Source organism: Sinohyriopsis cumingii, chromosome 10 (assembly GCF_028554795.1).
Source record: "Sinohyriopsis cumingii isolate HCF-2022 chromosome 10, ASM2855479v2, whole genome shotgun sequence".
Taxonomy (NCBI): domain Eukaryota; kingdom Metazoa; phylum Mollusca; class Bivalvia; order Unionida; family Unionidae; genus Sinohyriopsis; species Sinohyriopsis cumingii.
In genome coordinates, this window is record NC_142970.1 from 41,185,912 (window position 1) to 41,209,096 (window position 23,185).

The 23,185-nt window shown below is 34.3% G+C and overlaps 1 protein-coding gene and 1 long non-coding RNA gene across 5 annotated transcripts in view; one reads left to right on the top strand and one right to left on the bottom strand.

Annotated features, from left to right (window-relative positions):
* LOC149789907 (uncharacterized) overlaps positions 1–23,185 on the top strand; it is a 2,017,354-nt gene that overhangs the window by 1,822,490 nt on the left and 171,679 nt on the right. The window lies entirely within an intron of this gene.
* Positions 316–14,598, bottom strand: LOC149789923 (uncharacterized). 3 transcript variants are annotated; one of them, XM_089971986.1, is made up of 6 exons: positions 14,387–14,598; positions 5,479–5,623; positions 4,433–4,864; positions 3,484–3,566; positions 1,923–2,151; positions 316–454 (listed from the first exon to the last, which is right to left on the bottom strand). In XM_089971986.1, the coding sequence occupies exons 3-6, from the start codon at positions 4,605–4,607 to the stop codon at positions 360–362; spliced, it is 582 nt and encodes a 193-aa protein (XP_089828112.1). In that variant the 5' UTR covers positions 4,608–4,864; positions 5,479–5,623; positions 14,387–14,598; the 3' UTR covers positions 316–359. The 3 variants fall into 3 exon arrangements, with proteins under 3 accessions (XP_089828112.1, XP_089828113.1, XP_089828114.1); XM_089971987.1 differs by lacking the exon at positions 14,387–14,598 and having other exon boundaries at positions 5,479–5,759; XM_089971988.1 differs by lacking the exon at positions 14,387–14,598 and having other exon boundaries at positions 5,408–5,479.

Here is a 23,185-nt window from a genome sequence, read left to right on the forward strand (position 1 = left end):
TCTGAGTTTTTAACAAGAGAAATCTTAAATGTATTTTCGGCAGATCTTCATTGAAATGTAAACCCAAAAGACGGTCTTTCAATGATTTATTACCGTCCCACCACGTACGTCTAATTTTACCCGGCTGTTGATTAGACCTTGTAAATTAATGATTTAGAGCAGGGTGCAGCGTGTTTTAATTGTTCAGATGTGGAGAAGCACTTTCTGTAAGTGCAAGATGATTTGTAACAAACGACAAGACGATGTATGCGATGGTCACTATTAATAAGGAAATACAATAATAATAATAATAATAATAATAATAATAATACGATAGGATGGTCTTCCGTAGAAAAAGAGTTTTTATTCCTTATTGTAACTTATACATTACTTTCCTTCTTGCGAAGGAAGAAATTTAGTAGCCTGGATCCTAAATTGGCTGTTATGAGGGAAAGAGCTGAACGCACAGTAGTCTCTGCAAATAATAATAATAATAATAATAATAATAATAATAATAATAATAATAATAATGATAATAATAATAATTTGTAACATATGCCACCGGCTCAAATTACATGCATGTATTAAAAATATAGCGTAACCAAAAAATAACAATTCTACGATTAACAACTTGACTCTAAACTTATCGATTATGCTAGATAAATAGCGAAGACATGTAGGATATTACCATTATTATTGTATCTGGATAAAGTTATTAAACTTAATGTGATTTGCATAACAATGAACGTATCAAGGTACATAATCCTTCTCAGGTTATTATACATAGGACATTTCACAGCAAAGTGAAATTCTATATGTGCATAAAACGGCATAGTCTTTCATCATAGGGTATATTTTTTCACTTACCTGTATCTGCCATTTTAAGAAAGGTTCCATTTTAATACATGCATAACAAGCTAACACTCTGTGAAGAGTTCAAGCAATCTACATAGTACTGACAATTCGGATAGTTTCTGGTTTTATTACAGAATCGTAATATCTCTATTGAATTATGGTCTCCAATTAGCTGAAAAATATCTTTACAACGGAGTAAAACATAATGAAAAAGAGTATCTAATCGCCCACCCTTGAAGTTGAGTAGCAGTTTCGGCAATAATAATAAGAAGAAGAAGAAGAAGAATAACAATAACAGTTACAACAACTACAAACAGCGAAAAGCATCGTTACTTTAGTATTGGCATTAGTCACCTTTTACCATGATTCTCACCATTATAACCAGAGGCATCTGACTTTCTTTCATCTGAATCAGCATAATCCGAATTATCATCTTAATTGTCATCTTAATTATTAATAATCATCAGTGTCCTCGCTTCATTATCATCACTACAACCACCACCACCACCATCATCATCATCATCGTTGATTATCAGAAACATCTGTAATATTATAATTTTTATTATATTATTACCATATTCTGAATTATCGCAAAATCATCATTATGACCATGATTATCATCACTATAATCATCATCATTATCATCAACAACAACAACAACAACATCATCATCATCATCAATACCCTTATTATCATAGTTTGATTCTCATTTCTTGCCATCTTCAGTAAGTTGTTACCATCATTATCATCGTCGTCACCTTTCTTCGTTCTTATTCTTTTCTTCTTCTTCTTCTTCTTCTTCTTTTCTTCTTCTTCTTATTATTATTATTAGCAATAGTAGTAATTAGTAGTAGTAGTAGTAGTAGTAGTAGTAGTATTCGAATTGTACTTCATATTACTCTTTTTCACCTGTGTCAATTGTGTGCTAATAACATTGACTGTAATTCATAAGTGTCTGTGTCTGTCACAAAAAAATCATGAAGTTATTTTTTTTTTAAGTAATAGAAGAAAATTACAAAAGCAATGAAAATAAGAGGCATGATGAGTGCGGTGTTAGTTTAGGGAGAAAAAAACAGTTGTTTGCTTACTCGATCCTTCAGCGCGCTTCCTCCTCAACCTTCCAGAAATGTCCTTGCCGCAAATATCTACCCCTTCGTCCGACGGAAGTAGTGATATGTTCCTATCTTCTATGTGCTTCTCTCTACTCCATTCCTCATCTGATTCAGAAGTGGATTGTATGGACTTGATCTTTACGACTGATTTTAATTTACAATGTCTGCTTGGAAATGAGGACGATACTTCAACTTCTCTTATCATCTAGAGATATAAGAATGTATTGGTACAAAAACAATGTAAATTTTAACTTAACCGTTAAATAATTTATAAGCGTTTGAAACATAATAATGAGTAAGCCTCAAAACGGCGCAGTTTGTGAAAAAGTCTTTGCCTAGGAGAAACAAGCATGAAGTAAATAATACTCTTCGATTTTAATACTCTTATAATTTAATGTTCCAATATTTTAATGCTCCAATATTTTTATACTCCAATAATTTCATACTCCAATAATGTAATGCTCCTATATTTTAATACTCTTATATTTTAATGCTCCAATATTTTAATGCTCTTATATTTTAATGCTCTTATATATTAATGCTCCAATATTTTAATGCTCTTATATTTTAATGCTCTTATATATTAATGCTCCAATATTTTAATGCTCTTATATTTTAATGCTCTTATATTTTAATGCTCTTATATTTTAATGCTCCAATATTTTAATGCTCTTATATTTTAATACTCTTATATATTAATGCTCCAATATTTTAATGCTCTTATATTTTAATACTATTATATTGTAATGCTCCAACATTTTAATCTCTTAGATTGTAATACTATTAGATTTAATAGTTTGTATTTTAGTTTTCCTAGATTGAAAGACTCCTAAATTTAATGCTCTTAGATTTGATACTGTATATTTAAATACTTACGGTATCATCTTCTGTTGGATGATGATACCTTTTCAGAAAACTAAAGAAATAGCATTGTTCCTTTTTCTATGGTTTAAAGCTGTCCTACTCTTTCCAAACCTTCTTAAAGTAAGACAAATAGCAAGAAAAAACATAAGGTTTGTGTGTCTAATCAGCATTCAAAAACTGATTAGAATATGTTAGAAAAAATAAACACTGAAGATGATTGTGTGTGTGTGTGTGTGTGTGTGTGTGTGTGTGTGTGTCACTACACACAAATGCATGTATGTGTGGGTGTAAGTACGTCTGAATGTATACAAAATGATGTTGGGTTCGATCCCCGGCCGAGTCATACCAAAGACTTATAAAAATGGTACTAACATCTGCCTCGCTTAGCGCTCAGCATTATGAGGTTAGTGTTAGGAATGGACTGCCTAGTGTTAGGATAATGTGACTGGGTGGGACATCATGTTACGTGTATGCGGCATGATGCCCCAGTGACAATCACTATAAACTGTCACACTGCAGACATCGTAGTGATATGACTGAAAAATTGTTAAAAATCCCAATCACACACACACACACACACACACAACCACGTACTTTCTGCTAAATATTATTTGATTGTCTTAAATTAAAGCTTAAGTTTGTAGTCCGGGAAGAGGAAGAAAAAAATACTTACTTCTTCCTCAGATTCGCTGGTGTCATTCTCCAAAAGTAGGACATTATTTTCCATGGTGCAAATTTTCAATCTAATTTCCGCCTCTAAAAGTTTGGAAAAGAGTTCTTACGTTCCAAATTTTTTATGTGGGTGAAAATAAAAACATCTGAATAGCAAATACAATTATTTGTAGAACAAAAATAATATTTCAAAGAACATTTTATCATAACAGCAAAAGTCATTAATTATTAAATGCAAATTCACTAATTATTAAACATTGTAGAAAAAATATTGAATTTTGACATGTAATATACACATCCAATCCGATGTCTTCTTAAAATTATCATACATGTTAAAATGTAAAATATTAAAAATGGAGAAAATATACAAAGAGTTAGGCGATTAAATGTTTTCAATACGAAAAAATTTAATATAAATCTTGACAATTATTGCGTGAGGCAAAATATTCTTTGCAAGTAAAATGTAGTAAAATACATTTATGAATTAATTTTCTGTTCTTTGATTTTCTTTAATTTTCCGTATTGCAGATTATACACTATAATAAAATGTAATGTTTTAAGCTTTTAACGGCAACAAAAATTATTTATTTTTTATTTATTCTAAGTGTTGTTCCACGAAGAGAGGGCTTTTAAGGATTTCTTAAGAAAAACGAGTGAGGTTTTAATTTTGCAATTTTTGAAACCTATTCTCAAATTGCGAAAACGCAACACCGCAGAAAGAAAACAAAATTTGGAAAGCTGCAAAATGGAGAAAATTTAAAAAGTGATTTTTTTTCCAATTGGAAATCGCTCAATCTATAATGACACAGAAATGTCACCTCACATGGTATTTCTCTTTCAAAGTATGTCTGTATATTTTATCCGCCTCCGCTCCCCATAAAAAAATACAGATAAAAAAGGGTGAATTATGCGATTTTTTAAATGTTTAATTTTATGCATATTTCCCTTACCATCGTCCGATTTATCCGAGTCTTCCTTTTCAACCTTGTTTAAGGCAGCCATAAAAACATATGCCGTATTTCTGTAGACCTGGGAATCTTTGGATAAGGCGGAGTTATTACTATTGTAGAATAGAACATCTTCAAATAGTGCTTTTATAAGCTCAAAAACAACTGGGTCCTTCATGCAGTTACCTAATCTGAATTCTGACTAAAAGGATCAGTGTTATGTTTAGTAAGTACAGAAGCAGATTGATAGGTATCTCCTTGTTTACATGTAGGTTTTCTGGTCTTCAACTCTGATCATGAAATGGACAAAACACTGACATTTGACGAACTAGTGTTTCGATACGTTAAAAAAAAGTTAATCAATGGCGTCTGTGAAGAAATATAGATTTCCTTGCACTTCCTCTTCAGTCACACTCGGTTTTCCATTAACTGCATCTAAGCAACAGAAATGATATTTTAAAAAAAGGATTATTTAAATTTTTAAAAATAGGAGGCTAACACTTTTGATAAGCATATTGGAAGTAATATTAGAACAACTCAACTTTGTGTAATTGCTTTGTCATATTTTCTTCATAATATATTTGCGTGGTAAAATGCCAGATTGTGATTCTCTTGATAGCATCAGCAAATAAGTTCTGATACCATTGATTTGACTACATATCTGCTTTGGATAAGCATATATATTTTAATTTGAAACTATTTCAATATAAAATGCACATTACTTCCATAAGACACATTTTAATTACGTAAAGTTAATTACTTAATTATGTAGAAGAGATTCGAGTCTGAACCATGTTAATTTCTAACCTGCCAATCCTTTCGCAAAGCTTTGGGCATTGATTAGATCGCATCAGGCGATAAATATCTTTTCTGTCATATTCTGGTCAAATAAGTTACTTAAAAATGAACTTATTAAAATTGAAGAAAATGAGACGAAAACGTTATTCAAACACTAAAACAGTGACCAAAACAACATACCAACAACATTTCTAGACATGTGGAAACCAACAAAACCCGGGAAAACTGTAATAAAGCATGACAACATCTACCTGAACTTAATGTTATATTTGCTGACAGCGTCGTTATGGAGATCCACGTGACGTTAGATACGTCATTGATGACAATAACTGAAGTGAACCATGTAGGTCATTGTTTTCATATTGAATATTGCTAAGAGCATTCCCCGGAGATAGTCTGAAAAATTAAAACAAAAGGTTTACTATTCAAACACTACATACTGAATATAAAATTATATCTTCTAAGAAGACGTAAAATTAAAGGGCTGGTGCTACATGAATTGAATTAGAATCACCAGATTTAGATGTTCTTTTGTTCTGTGCTCTCCCTCTCTCTCTCTCTCTCTCTCACACACACACACACACACACATACACACACACGCGCGCACGCGCGCGCGTATCCGATAAGAAAATGTCAGTTCGCAGTTTTCCTTTCATTAAAAATAAAAATAAAACACAAATGACAGGACAGACATATGTTAAAACGATTATTCCTCGTGTTGACTTATGAAGACATGATGAAATACGGAAATATCTCAATTGATTAACGCATTATTTTCCACTTAATTAACAGATAGGCGAGCACGTTATCGTACAAAAATGGAGTTGAATTATGAATTCTGTTGAAATCTGTTAATGTCTCAATTAATACCTCAACTAAGGAGTGAGTGAGTGAGATTTTTAAAGTAGCTTTAACAATTTTTCAGTCATATCGCTACGATGTCTGCAGCGTGGCAGTTTATAGTGATGTGATATAGTGCTAACACTGGGGATGCATGCTGCACACCTGTTGCATCGTTTCCCACCTGAAACCAGGACTACCTGTCCTAACAATAACCTCTTAATTTTGAGAACTAAGCGAGGAAGCTGCAAGCACCATTTTTACAAGTCTTTGGTATGACTTGGCCAGGGTTCGAAGCCGCAATAAACAAGTATCTAAGTCTCTTTTTATATCCTATATTATGGACTTCTTTTGTGGAAGGAGATTTACATACACACATAAAACATCAAGCATGATTTAAATACAATTTATTCACTTATCGATACGGATCAAAATAGCTTTTTTACCCTAACCTTTCTATGCGAATTGGTACCAAAATGCGCAGGTCAGGAACGGCAGACTTTAACAGTATAAAATTATTAACGACACGTGCAAATCTTTGCCAGACAGTATAATAAAAATAAAACCTAAAGGAGCACTATACTGGATTACAAAATTTACCTTCCATTCATTTTTATACTAAAATTGTCTCGTATTTTAATTAAATTTTGTTTAATGTAATAAAGCCTAAAACATGTTTAAGGATGATCTGAAATTCTAGGTATGTAACTGTTTCCTCGTCTAAAAACAGAAACTGACTTAGCGTTATATGGTCACGTGACAAATCAAACTGATAATCTAGGTCGAAAATGGCGGGAGAGTGAATGCTGATGCTTCACGTTCATTTATGTTATAATAGAAGACCATTTTTAATACGTGAAAGTTCTCCTAAAACTAAGGCAGTTCTTATATTCAGACTTAGAGCAGCGGATAAAGCAACGTATTTATTGTTTAAAATGATCATGGGGTCATCTCAAAATCTTAACGATTTAATTTTTACGTTACAACATCACTCTCTCTCTCTCTCTCTCTCTCTCTCTCTCTCTCTCTCTCTCTCTCTCTCTCTCTCTCGCGCGCGCGCGCAGAAATAATAAGGATGATCTCTGTATCTGTTTATATGATAATAAACACATACTCATCCTAACTTTACCCAAGGTGCAAGTTTGGCGTTAATAACTGAAACTGTATGAGAGCATTGGAATGGACATGGAGGAAAGACAGGCACACAAATATAAATAGACACACATGAACAAATCTTAGCCTGATTTGTGGAATAAAGACAAACACACAAATATAAATATACAATCATGAACAAATCTTAGCCTGATTTGTGGAATAAATAACTCACATGGTTGATGTACACGATGGACAGTTGCTTTGGATGAACGTTGTCCCAAATCCTTTGATTCGCATTTTACCAGTGTAAAAATAAACTGGTAAAATGTCAATCAAAGGATAGGAAAAATGATGAGAGATGTACCATATACTTTCCACCTTGTTGATATAGATATTGACTGTTTTATATGTAAGATACCAATAGCAGAACTTCCTGGAATGCTACACGAACTATGGCTGCAATATGTCATAATACACATTTGGATCTGGAAGTTATGGAAATTAAGATTCCATCACGTCATACGTTCAAGGAGAGCAGATGGTCAATGGCTAAAATATGATCGTGTCACGTGTCACTTTCTATGAAACTCCTATTACATCCCATGGTCATCTTGCTTGAAAAGCTGATAATGATGGCAGTTTGGCGTTCATCTGCGGTGTCTTCTGTGTTCCATATCTGCTGAAGAAAATATATTTAAAAAAACATACAGAGGATCATAAGTATTATTCTTCCATCGACGTCATTTAGTTTTCGGTTTATAATGCCTTTGGGACTTGAACATCTTCAGTTTTCCTAATACAATCTAGGTTCACATTAAAAGTATCTGATGATTCAATATCAACTGATTTTTTTTTTAATTCTGATCGGTTTAAATAGCTGTAAACGTGCTCGTTACATTGGCCGATTTTCTATCTCTCACGAGATCGAGATTGTCTCTTTGTAGTTTAGTTTTAGGTCTTGGTTTGTTGTACAGAAGCCCCTTAAGTGTCTGGTGAACATTCAAAGATTATTCTTGTCTTGCTTACATGCGGATTATTATGCTTTGTAGCAAGACCTTCGATGAAGAGTATCTTATCGTTTCTTGTTCTGTTTTTCACTTTCTTGCCTTTTTTTCTGCGCATTCATTGGATATCTGTTCTTTCAGTCTGGGGAACCTGACATTCGTTACATTTTTTCCTTTCTTCAATCACCTTTAAGGTGGACTGAGTTACCCATTCTTATTTCTAGGAATAGATAGTTTAAGGTAATAATGCAGAACGGCCTATTAAGGATTGATTGATTGGATTTACGTCGCGTGCGCTAAGGATCAATATCAACATTTCCTATTTGAAGTTACTTCCTCCATTTTTGCGCCTATTGTCTTAATCCTGTAAACTTTTTCAGATGTATAAAACGTATTCATTCGTCGACTAATGTTCCACTCTACAGATTCTCTCTTTGTATAGGGTTTGATTTTTAAAGACAAATATTTTTCCCAAATCACCTTACTGGTTATCTTTGTTACAAGTATTAAAAAACGACATTGTATATCTTAGGTGTTGCAGAATAACTTTTAACTCTCTTTATTTTGGTGGGTGATTGATGGGTGTAATGTGGCTATTCGTTTTCAGAATTGCCTTACGTGAGATGACCGACTTTCACAAGACAGTAGCTCCACTTCGTCATTTTCACTTCCTGGATTTCACACGTAAATTGGAAAAACAAACGATCCGATAACTATATATATATATATATATATATATATATATATATATATATATATATATATATATATATATATATATATATATATATATATATATATATATATATATATATATAGTATTATTCGTTTATTGCATTTTTAGAAGCTGGTGATTAAATTCATGTTTCTTATTTTAATAATTGCTAATGCGTATTTTGAGCTAGTTCATGCTCATTGTTCCTAATGCGTATTTTGAGCTAGTTCATGCTCATTGTTCGAGCCATTTTGAGAGCCGTCTGCTTTAGACCGTGCATAGTTTCCATAATTACAATATGTACAGAAATTTCAGTCACATTAAATGAAAGCCAGCATTGAGTTATGCCAACATTCTCGTGTTACCAATGCAAACAACTTTACATTTGTGTTGATCACTCTCTCAGAAGCATATACAAATTACAGACCAATACCGAGCAGTTTAAAAAAAAAAAAACGAGACGCGGTATTCATTCAGTTATTATCGGTGTGTGTGTGTGTGTGTGTGTGTGTGTCAATTCGTAGTAAATCATATTCTCGAAACAGACGTGTGATTTTTCCCAATTGTGAGCTCCAACATGATTTTCTCAAGGGAGAAAACTCTTCAGTGCTGCAAACGTGCAAAAAGTATTTTACTCGAATTAACCTTCCTTTCCATAGGACCTGACCAAGAGTAGAAGATAAAATTGAAAGTTAAAGATTTAGATAGCGATTCCAGCGCCGTCATTGTAAATATTTAGCTTTTTTTAGTCAAACTTAGTCGCTAACATAACGGTAATGCCGTTTCAAAGCGAGTCTATATCCAGGCAGTTGCTTTTCGTATGACATTTTTAGGGACAAATTTGATCCCAAACTTTAACACATCCGCAGTTTCTTTTTCTTCTAAACAATAAAACAGATCGATAGCAGCAAGTCTAAGAGTGAGGTTAAGCGTTATTTTGAAGTTTGTTTCCCAGACAGTGAATACTACTTTTCTATGTTGGAAAAGTTCAGTTGTGGAAATGGTTTCTTAACCCTCATTCAAGAATTGGCTCCTTAAAAAAAAAAAAAAAAAAAAAAAAAAAAAAAAAAAAAAAAAAAAAAAAAAAAAAAAGAAAAAACCATTTAAATGGAGTCAGTAAATACGGATCATATTATCGTTATGGCACCTGCCTAACATGGGCGGTAAACTTACATATTTTGTAATAATTAATAGTATTGCATAAAGGCGATTTCATTGCCATCGTATTGGTATCATGTTACAGTTCTCCTTCAAAAAGTGAAATATTCTTCTATTATTAGTATTATGTTACATACCCATTATATTATTAGTATTATGTTGCATACACATTCTATTATTAGTATTATGTTACATACACATTCCATTATTAGTATTATGTTACATACACATTATATTATTAGTATTATGTTACATACACATTATATTATTAGTATTATGTTACATACCCATTCTATTATTAGTATTATGTTACATACACATTCCATTATTAGTATTATGTTACATACACATTATATTATTAGTATTATGTTACATACACATTCTATTATTAGTATTATGTTAAATACATATTCTATTATTAGTACTATGTTACATACATATTCTATTATTAGTATCATGTTACATACACATTCTATTATTAGTATTATGTTACATATACATTCTATTATTAGTATTATGTTAAATGCATATTCTATTATTAGTACTATGTTACATACATATTCTATTATTAGTATTATGTTACATACATATTCTATTATTAGTACTATGTTACATACTCTTGCAGATTTTACAGTTTATAGTGATGTCTAGTAGACATCTAGAATGATGTCCCACCCAGTCACATTTTCTGACACCAGGCCGACCTCTCCTAACCTTTTAATGCTGAGCGCCAAGTGAGGCAGCTGTTAGTACCATTTTTATAAGTCTTTGGTATGACTCTGCCGGTGATCGAACCCACGACCTCCCCCCATTGAAGACGGAAGCTCTAATTCATAGGCTTCTGCGCATGCCATTTGCTTGAATCAACGCACTTGAAATGACTTATGTGTGTGCTTTTGTGTATATATATATATATATATATATATATATATATATATATATATATATATATATATATATATATATATATATATATGTATGTACGCAGTATCAATGATATGGCACGAGATGTAATAACAATTCATTAAAAGGAAATGAGGCTTGCCGAGTTTCCATTTAATAAAAAATTTATACAGCGAGTAGTATATCATTGATTCAGCGTACATACTATAAATATATTTTATTTATATGACATGCAAATACACATATTTGCACTTTGAATGGAGTTACGATATATTCGGGCAACTGTGTTTGACCGAGTGAATGAACTCCTCACATCCATGCGGGTGTTACCGCTACCAAATGTAGTTGTACGATTCATCTTGTTGTTCACAATCACATATGCAAATTTATAAGTTGGTTGTTTTCTTTTTGAGTTTCTATTTTTATTCAGATTTATTAAATCAATATAAGACGCACTAATGATTTATACATGAAATATGTTTTTTTATGAAGAAACTAGTGCACTTCAAACACGGTTAACTTCTTGTACACTGAACCTGAACTGTCAGGCATTCACGTACTGGCGTATGGAAATTAGCGTGGAATATAAACTAAGCGAAATGACGAACTAACAAGAGGTAATTAAAATATTTTAATATATTGACAGTTCATCTAAGACATTATTCTGCCTTAATTAACATTTCTAAAGATTATAAAATTTAAAATATATGCCTGGTGTCGACTGGCGATTGCAACTATGTAATATTTATATTATGAACACTGTAGAAGATCCAAAGGAATAGTTCAGTTTTAATGTTTTCGTCCAGCGCCATATGTTTTTCTCTCTCGCTCCAGATTATTTTTGTCCCTAACGCACGACAGCGGAGAAGAGAATGGAGAAAAAAAGATTCCGATGAAATTATGTACCATTTTAATTTCATTTAGACAACGGGCACTATTAATACTTTTTATCATTAATTTTTTATGTCATTTATGATCAATGAATGAGTAGATAGATAGGCTATATATGTCGGCCAGTTTAACTGGTAGAGGAAGAACCCTGGAAAACCCCGGGAAGAACCACAGACCCACGAGAAGCTACTGGCAAGCTTTCTCGCGTATCCACGTTAGCCGAACCTGAGATGGCAGTGATCCGGAACGGTGAGCGCTTTAGACCACTCGGCCACTTGGGGCCCCCTCCTGCAGTTGAAAGAATGTTTATATATTCGTATTATTGCGCCATGGACGGATCACAATTTGATATAACAATAGTATTGGTATATCATATTGCTTTATACCAACGCTTTAAATGCGATGTTATTTTAATGTACGTGGGAGAGAGAGACAGAGACAGAGAGACAGACCAGGAAATTATTATTTTTTTTTATTGTTGTTTGTTTTTTGTTTGTTCGTTTGTTTGTTTGTTTGTTGGTTGGTTGGTTTTTTTCTTGGTTTTTTTGTGGGGGGTTTTGGGGCCTTTTAACCGTGCTTCCAAAATGATTTCAGTAATTATAACCAATACAATAAAAATGTGTCGCTTGGAGTATCACATCTAGTACTGTCATAGTGACTGTGTCAACCTCTTTGGTCACAATTAGTCTCTAAAATAGCGGAAATGGCGTTTCAAAACTAGTCTGACTCCAGTGGCGGGCGGTTTGTGCAGGCAGTGCTGTTGTATATGACGTTATTTAGTGAGCCATTTGATGGAAACCTGTATGAAGTTGCGTTTGTGCTATTAAAAAAATGATGCCACCATCTCTTACAGTTCATACCGAAAACAAAAAAAAAAAGCATTACAAGGAGTTAGTAAATAATTATTATATTATCATTGTGACATATATCTATTATGGAATATAAAATTACATATATTGTAAAAATAATGATAATGATAATGCATAAGGGAGGAATTGTATTCGTAATGGTATAAAGTTTACAATTTTGATGCCAAAAAAATGAAATAATGATCTATTCTACGAGTTCTAATTATATCATGTAGATTTTACTCAGATAACAATATTGTAAGGACTACTAAAATACAATTAATGAATCATGATTGGCATTTACAATTTATATTTACTTCCTCTACATGTGCGCATACCTTTCAAGTCACGTGATCCTGCAAACCTTTTAAAATGTATAAAGCATATTCATTCGGTAAACAAAACGTTTGAAAGGATTAAACAAGTACTACCCAATAAAGATAAGGTGAGTAGTGAATTTTACTTCCTGTTTTTCAGTTCTACAAGTTGACAAATATGTCATATAGATGATTAAAGAATTATCATCGAACCAAGGTAAGACAATACTAACAGTTAAACATATTCAATATACACATCATTTATTATGAAATTAATTCTCTCTCTCTCTCTCTCTCTCTCTCTCTCTCTCTCTCTCTCTCTCTCTCCATAGCTGGTAGAGAAACTTATCCGAGAAACAAACACGCATGATCAATATACTGTTCCAACGTTTTGTGCTTTATTCGTTAGCTTTGTGAGACATAGATACTGTATCACTTTTCTGACGGTGACGGCAGCGTCAACATTATAATAAAAGTTTTTACAGGGTAGATGCAAAAGGAAAACGTTAACGCACAGACACAGGTCATAGACCAGTTTCCGCTGAATACCTGTCCTAATTAGATATCATGCATGTGTATGTTCTGTCCCTTCTAGCTTTTGTCCCAAGTTTATAAACAGTGTAATGTTAGAACCCTTTTTCGAACTGACATAGGTGGGAATAATGAACTGACTCTAACACATAGGTCATAATTTTATGCCATAATCGCTGTGAGGGTGGGTATGGGGATGTATTGGGGTTGCCTTGTATAATCGCTGTGAGGGTGGGTATGGGGATGTATTGGGGTTGCCTTGTATAATCGCGGTGAGGTGGGTATGGGGGTGAATTGGGGTTGTCTCGTAATTACTGTTTTATAGCTCTTTTGTTTTCGTGGTTATTATTCGTTCTCTTGTACGAATACTCCTCACATATCACTAACAGTTTCAAGTGATATAAACTTATTTGTGAGTTATACCTAGATGTGTGATAATTGTGTTATTAAACAATAAACGATTGTCTGACATCCTTTTATTACTTGCTTGTCTACCCCACCCTCTTTCTGCTTTGAACTTTTCAATCTCAAATTAACCATTTTATCAGTAGTGGGGGTTGGGACTATGTGTCATAAGTCAAAATAACCCAATCCGCCCCTGTATCAGTGAAAATAACAGAGGTGTGTTTGTGCGTGTGTGCATGTGTGTGTGTGTGTGTGTGTGTTCTTTTAGACTTCTAGAGACATCCTCTATTTACCGTTCTCGATGTTCAGATTTATTGTATTCAAGGAAAATGTGGAAATCAAGTGATATTGTCCTTCCATGTTTAGGAAGGGGTTGTGTGAGTAGGATGGAATAGGGAGGTTGAGGAGGTGCATAAGTGCAAAAGATTGAAAAAAATGAACTGTTACGTACTGTTGGTTTTACATCCATTTCGATTTTCTCAAGCGTTGAAATGCAGATCCATGTTAGATATAATATAGATGTGCAATCACTCGTAGTAGATAAGCTTGCTGACTGTATTCAACGACTAGACCAAATATGTTGTAAGCCATCCATTGTTAAACATACATATATTTTACGTACGGATGGAGAGAGTGAGTGAGAGAGCGAGAGATCTGCACACAAATTACAACGCTATGAAAGTGGCATGTGTCTTAAATCCCCTCATAAATTTGACTTCACGGTCATTTAGCAGCATTAAGATATCTTCCTGGTCACATTTGCGTAAGCAAATTCATATATTATTTTTAACAGCATTATATACTATTCATCTTATATATAAAGTAAACAATGCTTGAATAGATCTGAATCGATAGGTGAATGTACAGACAGAATGTCTGTTCTATAGGTAGATAGAGATACGTAAATACCCAAATACAGAGAGCCGTAAATAGACAAAGTCATATACCCAAATACAGACAGCCGTAAATAGACAAAGTCATATACCCAAATACAGACAGTCGTAAATAGACAAAGTTCTGCACCTAAATACAGACAGACATAAATAGACAAAGTCCTATACCCAAATACAGACAGCCGTAAATAGGCAAAGTTCTATACCTAAATACAGACAGACCTATATAGAAAAGTCATTTACCCAAAATACAGACAGACCTAAATAGACAATATCTTATACCCAAATACAGACAGCCATAAACAGACAACGTCCTATACCCAAACACAGAAAGACCTAAATAGAAAAAGTCCTATACCCAAAATACAGACAGACCTAAATAGAAAAGGTCCTATACCCAAATATAGACAGACCTAAATGGGAAAAGTCCTATACCCAAAATACAGACAGACCTAAATAGAAAAAGTCCTATACCCAAAATACAGACAGACCTAAATAGACAGTGTCTTATACCCAAATACAGACAGCCATAAATAGACAAAGTCCTATACCCAAATACAGACAGACCTAAATAGAAAAAGTCCTATACCCAAATACAGACAGACCTAAATAGAAAAAGTCCTATACCCAAATACAGACAGACCTAAATAGACAAAGTCCTATACCTAAATACAGACAGACCTAATTAGACAAAGTCCTATACCCAAATACAGACATACATAGACAAAGTCCTACACCTAAATACAGAGAGAATTAAATATATAAAATCGTATACCCAAATACAGACATACGTAACTAGACAAAGTCCGATAACCAAATACAGACAGACGTAAATAGACAAAGTCCGATCAAGGTCTATACGATATTAATATCGCCTGCTATCTTGCTAGACTCTCTATACCAAACAGTTATTCCTGCCGAACATACATAACACTGGTCAACAGTGAAATCATTACTGACTTGAAAAGGCCCTAATCTGTAGTATTTTGGTGTGCCGAACACGAATATAACCGTGAAAAATTTGTATTGGCTCTCGTTTTGAAGATATTCATATACCTCATTTTCTATGTTTCACTGTGTAAATTTCTCCAGTAGGACTGCAGCAACATCCGGAATAATGATGTAACATTGCATAATACCATCATGCTCACATCATCCACAGTTGATTGCATCATTTTCTGATGCAATGCAATACTAATGCCATGCGGCTGCTGAAGTAAGTTGACGTCAGCAGTGTACTATACATGTGTAGGCCTATTATACTAATGCCAGGCGGCTGCTGAAGCTGACGTAAGCAGTGTACTATATAAAGCCCAATCAGATAGGTTCAGCATTTAAAATATTTTAGACGTTGTGCGAGACAGTTCAAGCTACTGTTACATAAAACTTATTATTTTATCCATTTACGTACAATAAAGAACAGTAATGCCTCGAAAGTGTGTTAATACCGCGGACAATTTTTGCTATATTTGTGGGGAAGTGACATTTGCCAACCAGAAGAAAAGTATCAATTCTCAAGTGAAGAAGGCATATCATCTTTACTTCGGATGCAAGGTTGGTGACCAAGACAAGCCTTGGGCTCCGCATATATGCTGTGCTACATGTACAACACAGCTTTCACAGTGGTTGAATTGCAAAAGGTCATCAATGCCGTTTGCAGTCCCAATGGTGTGGAGAGAGCCAAGCAACCACCTAAATGACTGTTACTTCTGCTTGGTTCCTCCTCTTTCCGGCGGAATAACGAAGCGAAAGAAGTCGAGAATAGTCTACCCAAACATTCCGTCTGCATTGAGACCAGTTCCACATGGTGAGGGACTTCCTATTCCAGAACCTCCAGCAGAATATTCTCTTGATTCATCTGACGAAGACAAAGGTGAGTCGACCTGTTCTTCTCCTGGTCCATCAGCATGCAGTGATCCAGATTTTCACTGTGGTGCATCATCAACCCCACACAGAATAACACAGGAAGAACTAAATGACCTGATTCGTGATTTGGACTTATCAAAGAACAAGGCAGAATTGCTAGGATCAAGACTCCAACAATGGAATCTTCTAGAAGAAGATGTCACAATTACTGCATATAGAAAGCGCCACCAGCAATTGGAGCCTTTCTTCAGAAAGGAAAGTAATCTGATATTCTGTTCCGATATTGAGGGCCTCATGAATGCTTTAAAAATCACTCATGACCCACAAGAATGGAGACTATTTGTGGACTCTTCGAAACTGAGTCTCAAGGCTGTGCTTTTGCACAATGGAAACATTCTTCCATCTATTCCAGTAGCGTATGCTGTCCACATGAAAGAGACATACGATAACTTAAGGCAGCTACTGAATTCCATTGAGTATAACAAGTACAGCTGGCACCTCTGTGGTGATTTGAAGGTAGTTGCCCTTTTAATGGGACTGCAGCAAGGATATACAAAATACATGTGTTTCTTATGCGAGTGGGATAGCCGAGCAAGGGAAATGCACTACATGAGGAAGGAATGGACTCACAGGCAGAATGTAGCCATTGGAGAGAAGAATATCCAACACCCAGCTCTGGTTGAGGCTCAGAAAATCTTGCTACCACCCCTTCACATCAAACTAGGTTTGATGAAGAACTTCGTGAAAGCCATTGACCGGACTTTGCCAGCATTCCGATACCTGCATGAAAAATTCCCTCGACTCAGCGAAGCAAAGATTAAAGAGGGAGTTTTTGTGGGTCCTCAGATTCGAGAGCTTTTCAAAGATGACCGGTTCAACAACTTGCTGGAAGGTGACGCGAAACAAGCATGGAATGCTTTTCGCCTAGTTTCTACAAACTTCCTCGGAAATGTTAGGGCAGAAAACTATAAGGAACTAGTAGAAGACATGTTGATGAAGTATAAGAAACTTGGCTGCAATATGTCTCTAAAGATTCACTTCCTTCATTCCCATTTGGATTTCTTTCCTAGCAACTGTGGTATTGTTAGTGATGAACACGGCGAACGTTTTCATCAAGATATCGCAACAATGGAACAAAGATACCAGGGAAAATGGTCCACTACAATGCTGGCTGACTACTGCTGGACACTCCTCAGAGATGCTCCCGAACAGCTGTACAAGAGACAGGCGAAGAAATCTAAGATGTAGTCAATGACTTGATTTTTTATAGGTAGGCTATTACAGTTGACCTTTTACTATTGGAATGCATTTCGTTATGTAAACATTAATTTCTTGCAGATTACAAAAAAACTAGAGCCAATTTTGCAATTTGACTGTCATATTCGTGTTCAGCACATAAAAATTGATAAGAATTGACTAATTTTATTTCAGTAACATGACTTTTGTAAAAATTTGTTGTCCAGTGTAATCGCTCCATACATGTTGTAATTTCCTAAACAAGTTTATTGATTTGAACCTATGTTAAATACACATTTAGCTCACTTACAAGTGCGTTTCAGTTATATTCTATTTTGATCGAAAAAAGTCCTTTGTTTGCTAAGTCAAGTCACGAACAAGGAAGTGTCCAGAATTTGTTCCTTGTCTTTATATTTGAAAGGGTGTTCCAGGTTGGATTGTAATGGATAGCGTGATACAGTCTGATTAAAATGTGTTTGGTTTGGTTTGGTGATGGACGGCATAAGGAGCACCATGCAATCTGACTGAAATGCGTTTGGTTTGGTTTGGTGTTTAATGGTACATTAACAGTCCTTCGACAAAGCTTGTTCAGTCGACTCAAACAAAGCAGGCTGCTTCAGGTTCTGTTATTTGTTAAAAAATCTAAACAGTTTTTCCATGTATGGGTTGTCTTCACACATTGGTCAGCAGCTGGTAATGAGTAATGCCTGTGGAATCTTAAAGGGACCTGGGATCTTTTGACCATTACACTGTAATAACACATTTTTTAATCATTGTTATGAGGACAGCAATATATCGTCCCTGTGTGTGTGTGTGTGTGTGTGTGTGTGTGTGTTTTAGATTTTTAATGTAGCTTTTCCACACATATCGTTACGATGTCTGCAGTGTGCAATTTATAGTGATGTCTAGCAATGGGGCATCATGCCGCAGACATGTAGCAAGATGTCCCACCCAGTCAAATTATCCTGACACCAAGCATACCAGTACTAACACTAACGCCTAGCGAGGCAGCTGTTAGTACCACTTTTAAAAGTCTTTAGTATGACTCGGTCGGGGTTCTAACCCGCGACCTCCAGCATCCAAGACGGACGGTCTAACTATTAGGCCACATGAGCGGTGGCCCATCGTCTGTATATATTATCTCTCTCTCTTTCTTTCTCTCTCTCTCTCTCTTTCTCTCTGCGTCTTTTTTCGCGCCTATATATGATACAAATTTGAAGATTAGTGCTAATGACAAAACAAAAGAAAATTCTGTCGAACGTTATGTCTCGTCTGCTTCTCCACTACTTAATCCGAAACACTTAGTAAAGTCAATTATCATGTAATGTAGTGGTAATTATATAACCACGCGTTATATTTTACGAGCGCAAACAAAACTAATACAGGTGAATGCACACATCAAGCTGTATCACCTTACATGCAGTAATAGTATGGACACTGTACTACGTGTAGAATTAAACGTGACGACATTCAGCGGACCATGAAAAACAGAAGAGATGTATGTAACATGTACATACATGTACCTTCGGACTTTGTTGATTTTAATCGTAAATACACAATCAAATGTTACGACTATATAAGAATACGTCTGTACTCACTACGACCTACTTTTGCAAGCAGTTAATATTTTCGAAGGAAAACGTACATTCGCTGAAGGGTCACCGGAAGACCGATTAATCTAAAATGCACGCCTTTACAAATCGCTGACATCTTATTGATACGAGTGTTGATACGAGTCTCATACTCGGCCAATGTGTTTATGTGACAATGCTTGCCTGGGTCAGTGGTTCATTTTCGCGGATTTCCCGGTTTTTCCTCAACTAAATATATTGTCCACCGTGTATAACCTATTGTGTGCTGCAAAATGGCGTTAAAACCATAACAACGACCATTCATTTAGCAATAACTGGATAGGACTGGTCGGTGCTCACTTGGAATTTCGAACATATGTTATATTGCAATCAGATTAACTTATGCCCGAAAGAGTTTCTGACGTAATTTATCATGGTAATAATACTCGTTCGCTAATATCACAACAGTGTGTTTGAAAACTCTCCTTTGCGCACTTACGTTCCCGTCCCCTACCTTGAGCTGCCAGCAATAATTAAAAGTTCCACCAAACGTTTTTTAAAATAATTTAGTTTTTGTTCCCTCCCCCGCCCTCCTCTGCACCGTTCCTTTCCGCTATCCACTTGAACCATTAAAAAGTATCTGGTGTATTTCCACAGGCCCTATTATAAACTTGTCTGACATAAAAAGGATATCCAGAACAAAGGTATGATAATTATTACAAACTTGTCTGACATGAAAAGGATATCCAGAACAAAGGTATGATAATTATTACAAACTTGTCTGAATAAAAAGCATATCCAGGCAAAAGGTATGATAAGTATTACAAACTTGTCTGACATAAAAAGGATATCCAGGAAAAGGGTAAAATAAGTATTACAAACTTGTCTGAGATGTACAGGATATCCAGGAAAAAGGTATGATAATTATTATAAACTTGTCTGAGATGTAAAGGATATCCAGGAAAAAGGTATAATAAGTATTACAAACATGTCTGAGATGTAAAGGATATCCAGGAAAAAGGTATGATAAGTATTACAAACTTGTCTGACATGTAAATGATATCCAGGAAAAATGTATAATAAGTATTACACACTTGTCTGAGATGTAAAGGATATCCAGGAAAAAGGTATGATAAGTATTACAAACTTGTCTGACATAAAAAGGATATGCAGGAAAAAAGTATGATAATTATTATAAACTTGTCTGACATAAAAAGGATATCCAGGAAAAAGGTATGATAAGTATTACAAACTTGTCTGACATAAAAAGGATATCCAGGAAAAATGTATAATAAGTATTACAAACTCGTCTGACATAAAACGGTTATCCAGGAATAATGTATGATCATTATTACAAACTTGCCTAACACGTACAGGTTATCCAGGAAAAAGGTATGATAATTATTACAAGCAAATTATTGTGTTCTTTTAGGTCACGAAAAGCCTGTTATGTTTTATTTTTCGTCGATAGGTTAGCTGCATGCCAATTACTTATATGTATATATACTACATATTATCGACCAAATTATTTTCTTATTGGATACGACATTCTCTTCACGGTCTACATTGCGGATTCATCTTTCTCCCATTATAGACTGAGGCCCCGGGTGGCAGAATGTTCTAAAGCGCTCGACTTTACCGATCACTGCCACTTCTGTCCGCGTGGGTCTGAGTCTCGGGCTCGGCCAATGCGGATGTGTGAGAAAGCTGCCAGTAGCTTCCACTGGGTCGCTGGCTCTTACTGGGAATTACCCGAGTTTTTCTCCACCAGTTGTATTGACGGACATGTATCCCCTATCTTTGGCTGAGAAATGGGTTTCAAATCGAAATTCAACAACAAAGCCACCCATTATGTTTATCGTTTTGGTTATATTAGATTTGAAAATACACGGTACAGTCGAACCCACTTATCTGTATGTACACGTATTATTCTTCTGAGATAGTAAATGCCGTGTACACGATGGTCTTTTCATAGTCTGCCTTTAATGTATGAATCGAGAACGAATTGAGGAAACCGTCCCACAAAATTAGTATCTAACAAACCAAACGTAATAAATGCTGTATTAGAAGACGCAAATATAATATAAGAAAAGGAACAACGGATGTTAACCTTACTTAATATGAACCATAAAATACTTTTCCTGGCAAGTAGATTTTCAAACTTGAAAGTGCTGTTATAAACAAATTGGAAACAACTTTTACTTTTTAATTAGGTTTAAAAACTTTTACTCTCTCTCTCTCTCTCTCTCTCTCTCTCTCTCTCTCTCTCTCTCTCTATATATATATATATATATATATATATATATATATATATATATATATATATATATATATATATATATATATATATATATATATACATACATATATATAGTGGCGTACTATGGAAGTTGCGAGGTTTTAAAATTATTTGCTTGGGTGCCAAAGAAAGGATCCGCCCCGGGTGCTAAGGACTTTACGCACGCCCCTGTATATATATATATATATATATATATATATGATCCAGATGTTTATAATACAACACCAGCAGTAACAACAATAAGAACAAGAACAGTAAGAATAATTAAGTGATGTAGAATAGAATGAGGGGGAAGAGGTCTAACCTCACTTGCTGCTAGTTTAACCGTAGAGTGACGAACATACGTTTTCACAAATATGTGTTATGGGCTAATATACGAATCATTCTGTGAGTGTAGTGATTTTATTTAAAAACAACTCAGAACTTGAGGAGGACATATTGATATCAAACTTAGTGAATTGACGATTCTGTGTCTTGAATGAAATGAAAATTGCCAAGCTCTCATTCGTTGTGCTTAGTATCAAGTTTTTCGATTAGCATAATCCTCTTAGCGGCGGATAATATATCACTGACTATTTTACAACAGGTAACTATTGAGAGGATATGACGCAACACATAATTTCCACAGGCCTAAATATAGTCCATATGGACAGTGTTAGACCTTAGGACAAACTTTGAAAGAAAGCATCGTTTCGGATAGAAAAGTCAGTCTCTTTTGCGATTGAAAAATATGCTTACGATGCAATAATCTCGAACTCAACAAGTAGAAATCGAATAAATATATTGATAGGAAGCTGGATATTTTAAAGTTCTCAAAATTCTATAGTGTATTTCAACATGGTACCTATCGCAAGTCTTTTGGCATTAATTTCTTAACAATTAAGCTTATTTAACATTCAAAGGATTTCCACACATGTGCAAAAATTTCCCATATGAAATACAGTCTTTATAAGCATATCAGACAATTATTTTCAAATATGCGCAGGAAAACTTGTTTTATTTATATGAAATTATTTATATCATATGAAAAATAAAGTCAAATTATTTCACATATATAGTTTCAGATATCTGACAAACTATTGGGCATAAGTGGAAAAATAGTTTACATATGAAATAAAGGTTTATTTTTTATGTATGAAGTTATTTTCTTTATTTTTAAAATTCTTTTATTCATTGTAAAATACCTCATTTATTTCACATATAATACAATGGATTTCTTATATATGTAATACATTCTTTTGATTTACCTTTATGAAATTTTATATCACATATGTAAAGAAAATTCCATCGGTTGACTTCTTTTTACACACGTAAAAACATTATATACGTGAAAATCTTTTTAAGTTTATTGATGCAAACAACAAATCCAAAACAATACTGATCAG

Coding starts and splice junctions, on each gene's coding strand:
- LOC149789923 (XM_089971986.1), bottom strand. CDS start 4,607: ATGAAGGACCCAGTTGTTTTTGAGCTTATAAAAGCACTATTTGAAGAT. Junction 3,567..4,432: donor CTCGGATAAATCGGACGATG/GTAAGGGAAATA, acceptor CCAAACTTTTAG/AGGCGGAAATTAGATTGAAA. Junction 2,152..3,483: donor CCAGCGAATCTGAGGAAGAA/GTAAGTATTTTT, acceptor TTATATCTCTAG/ATGATAAGAGAAGTTGAAGT.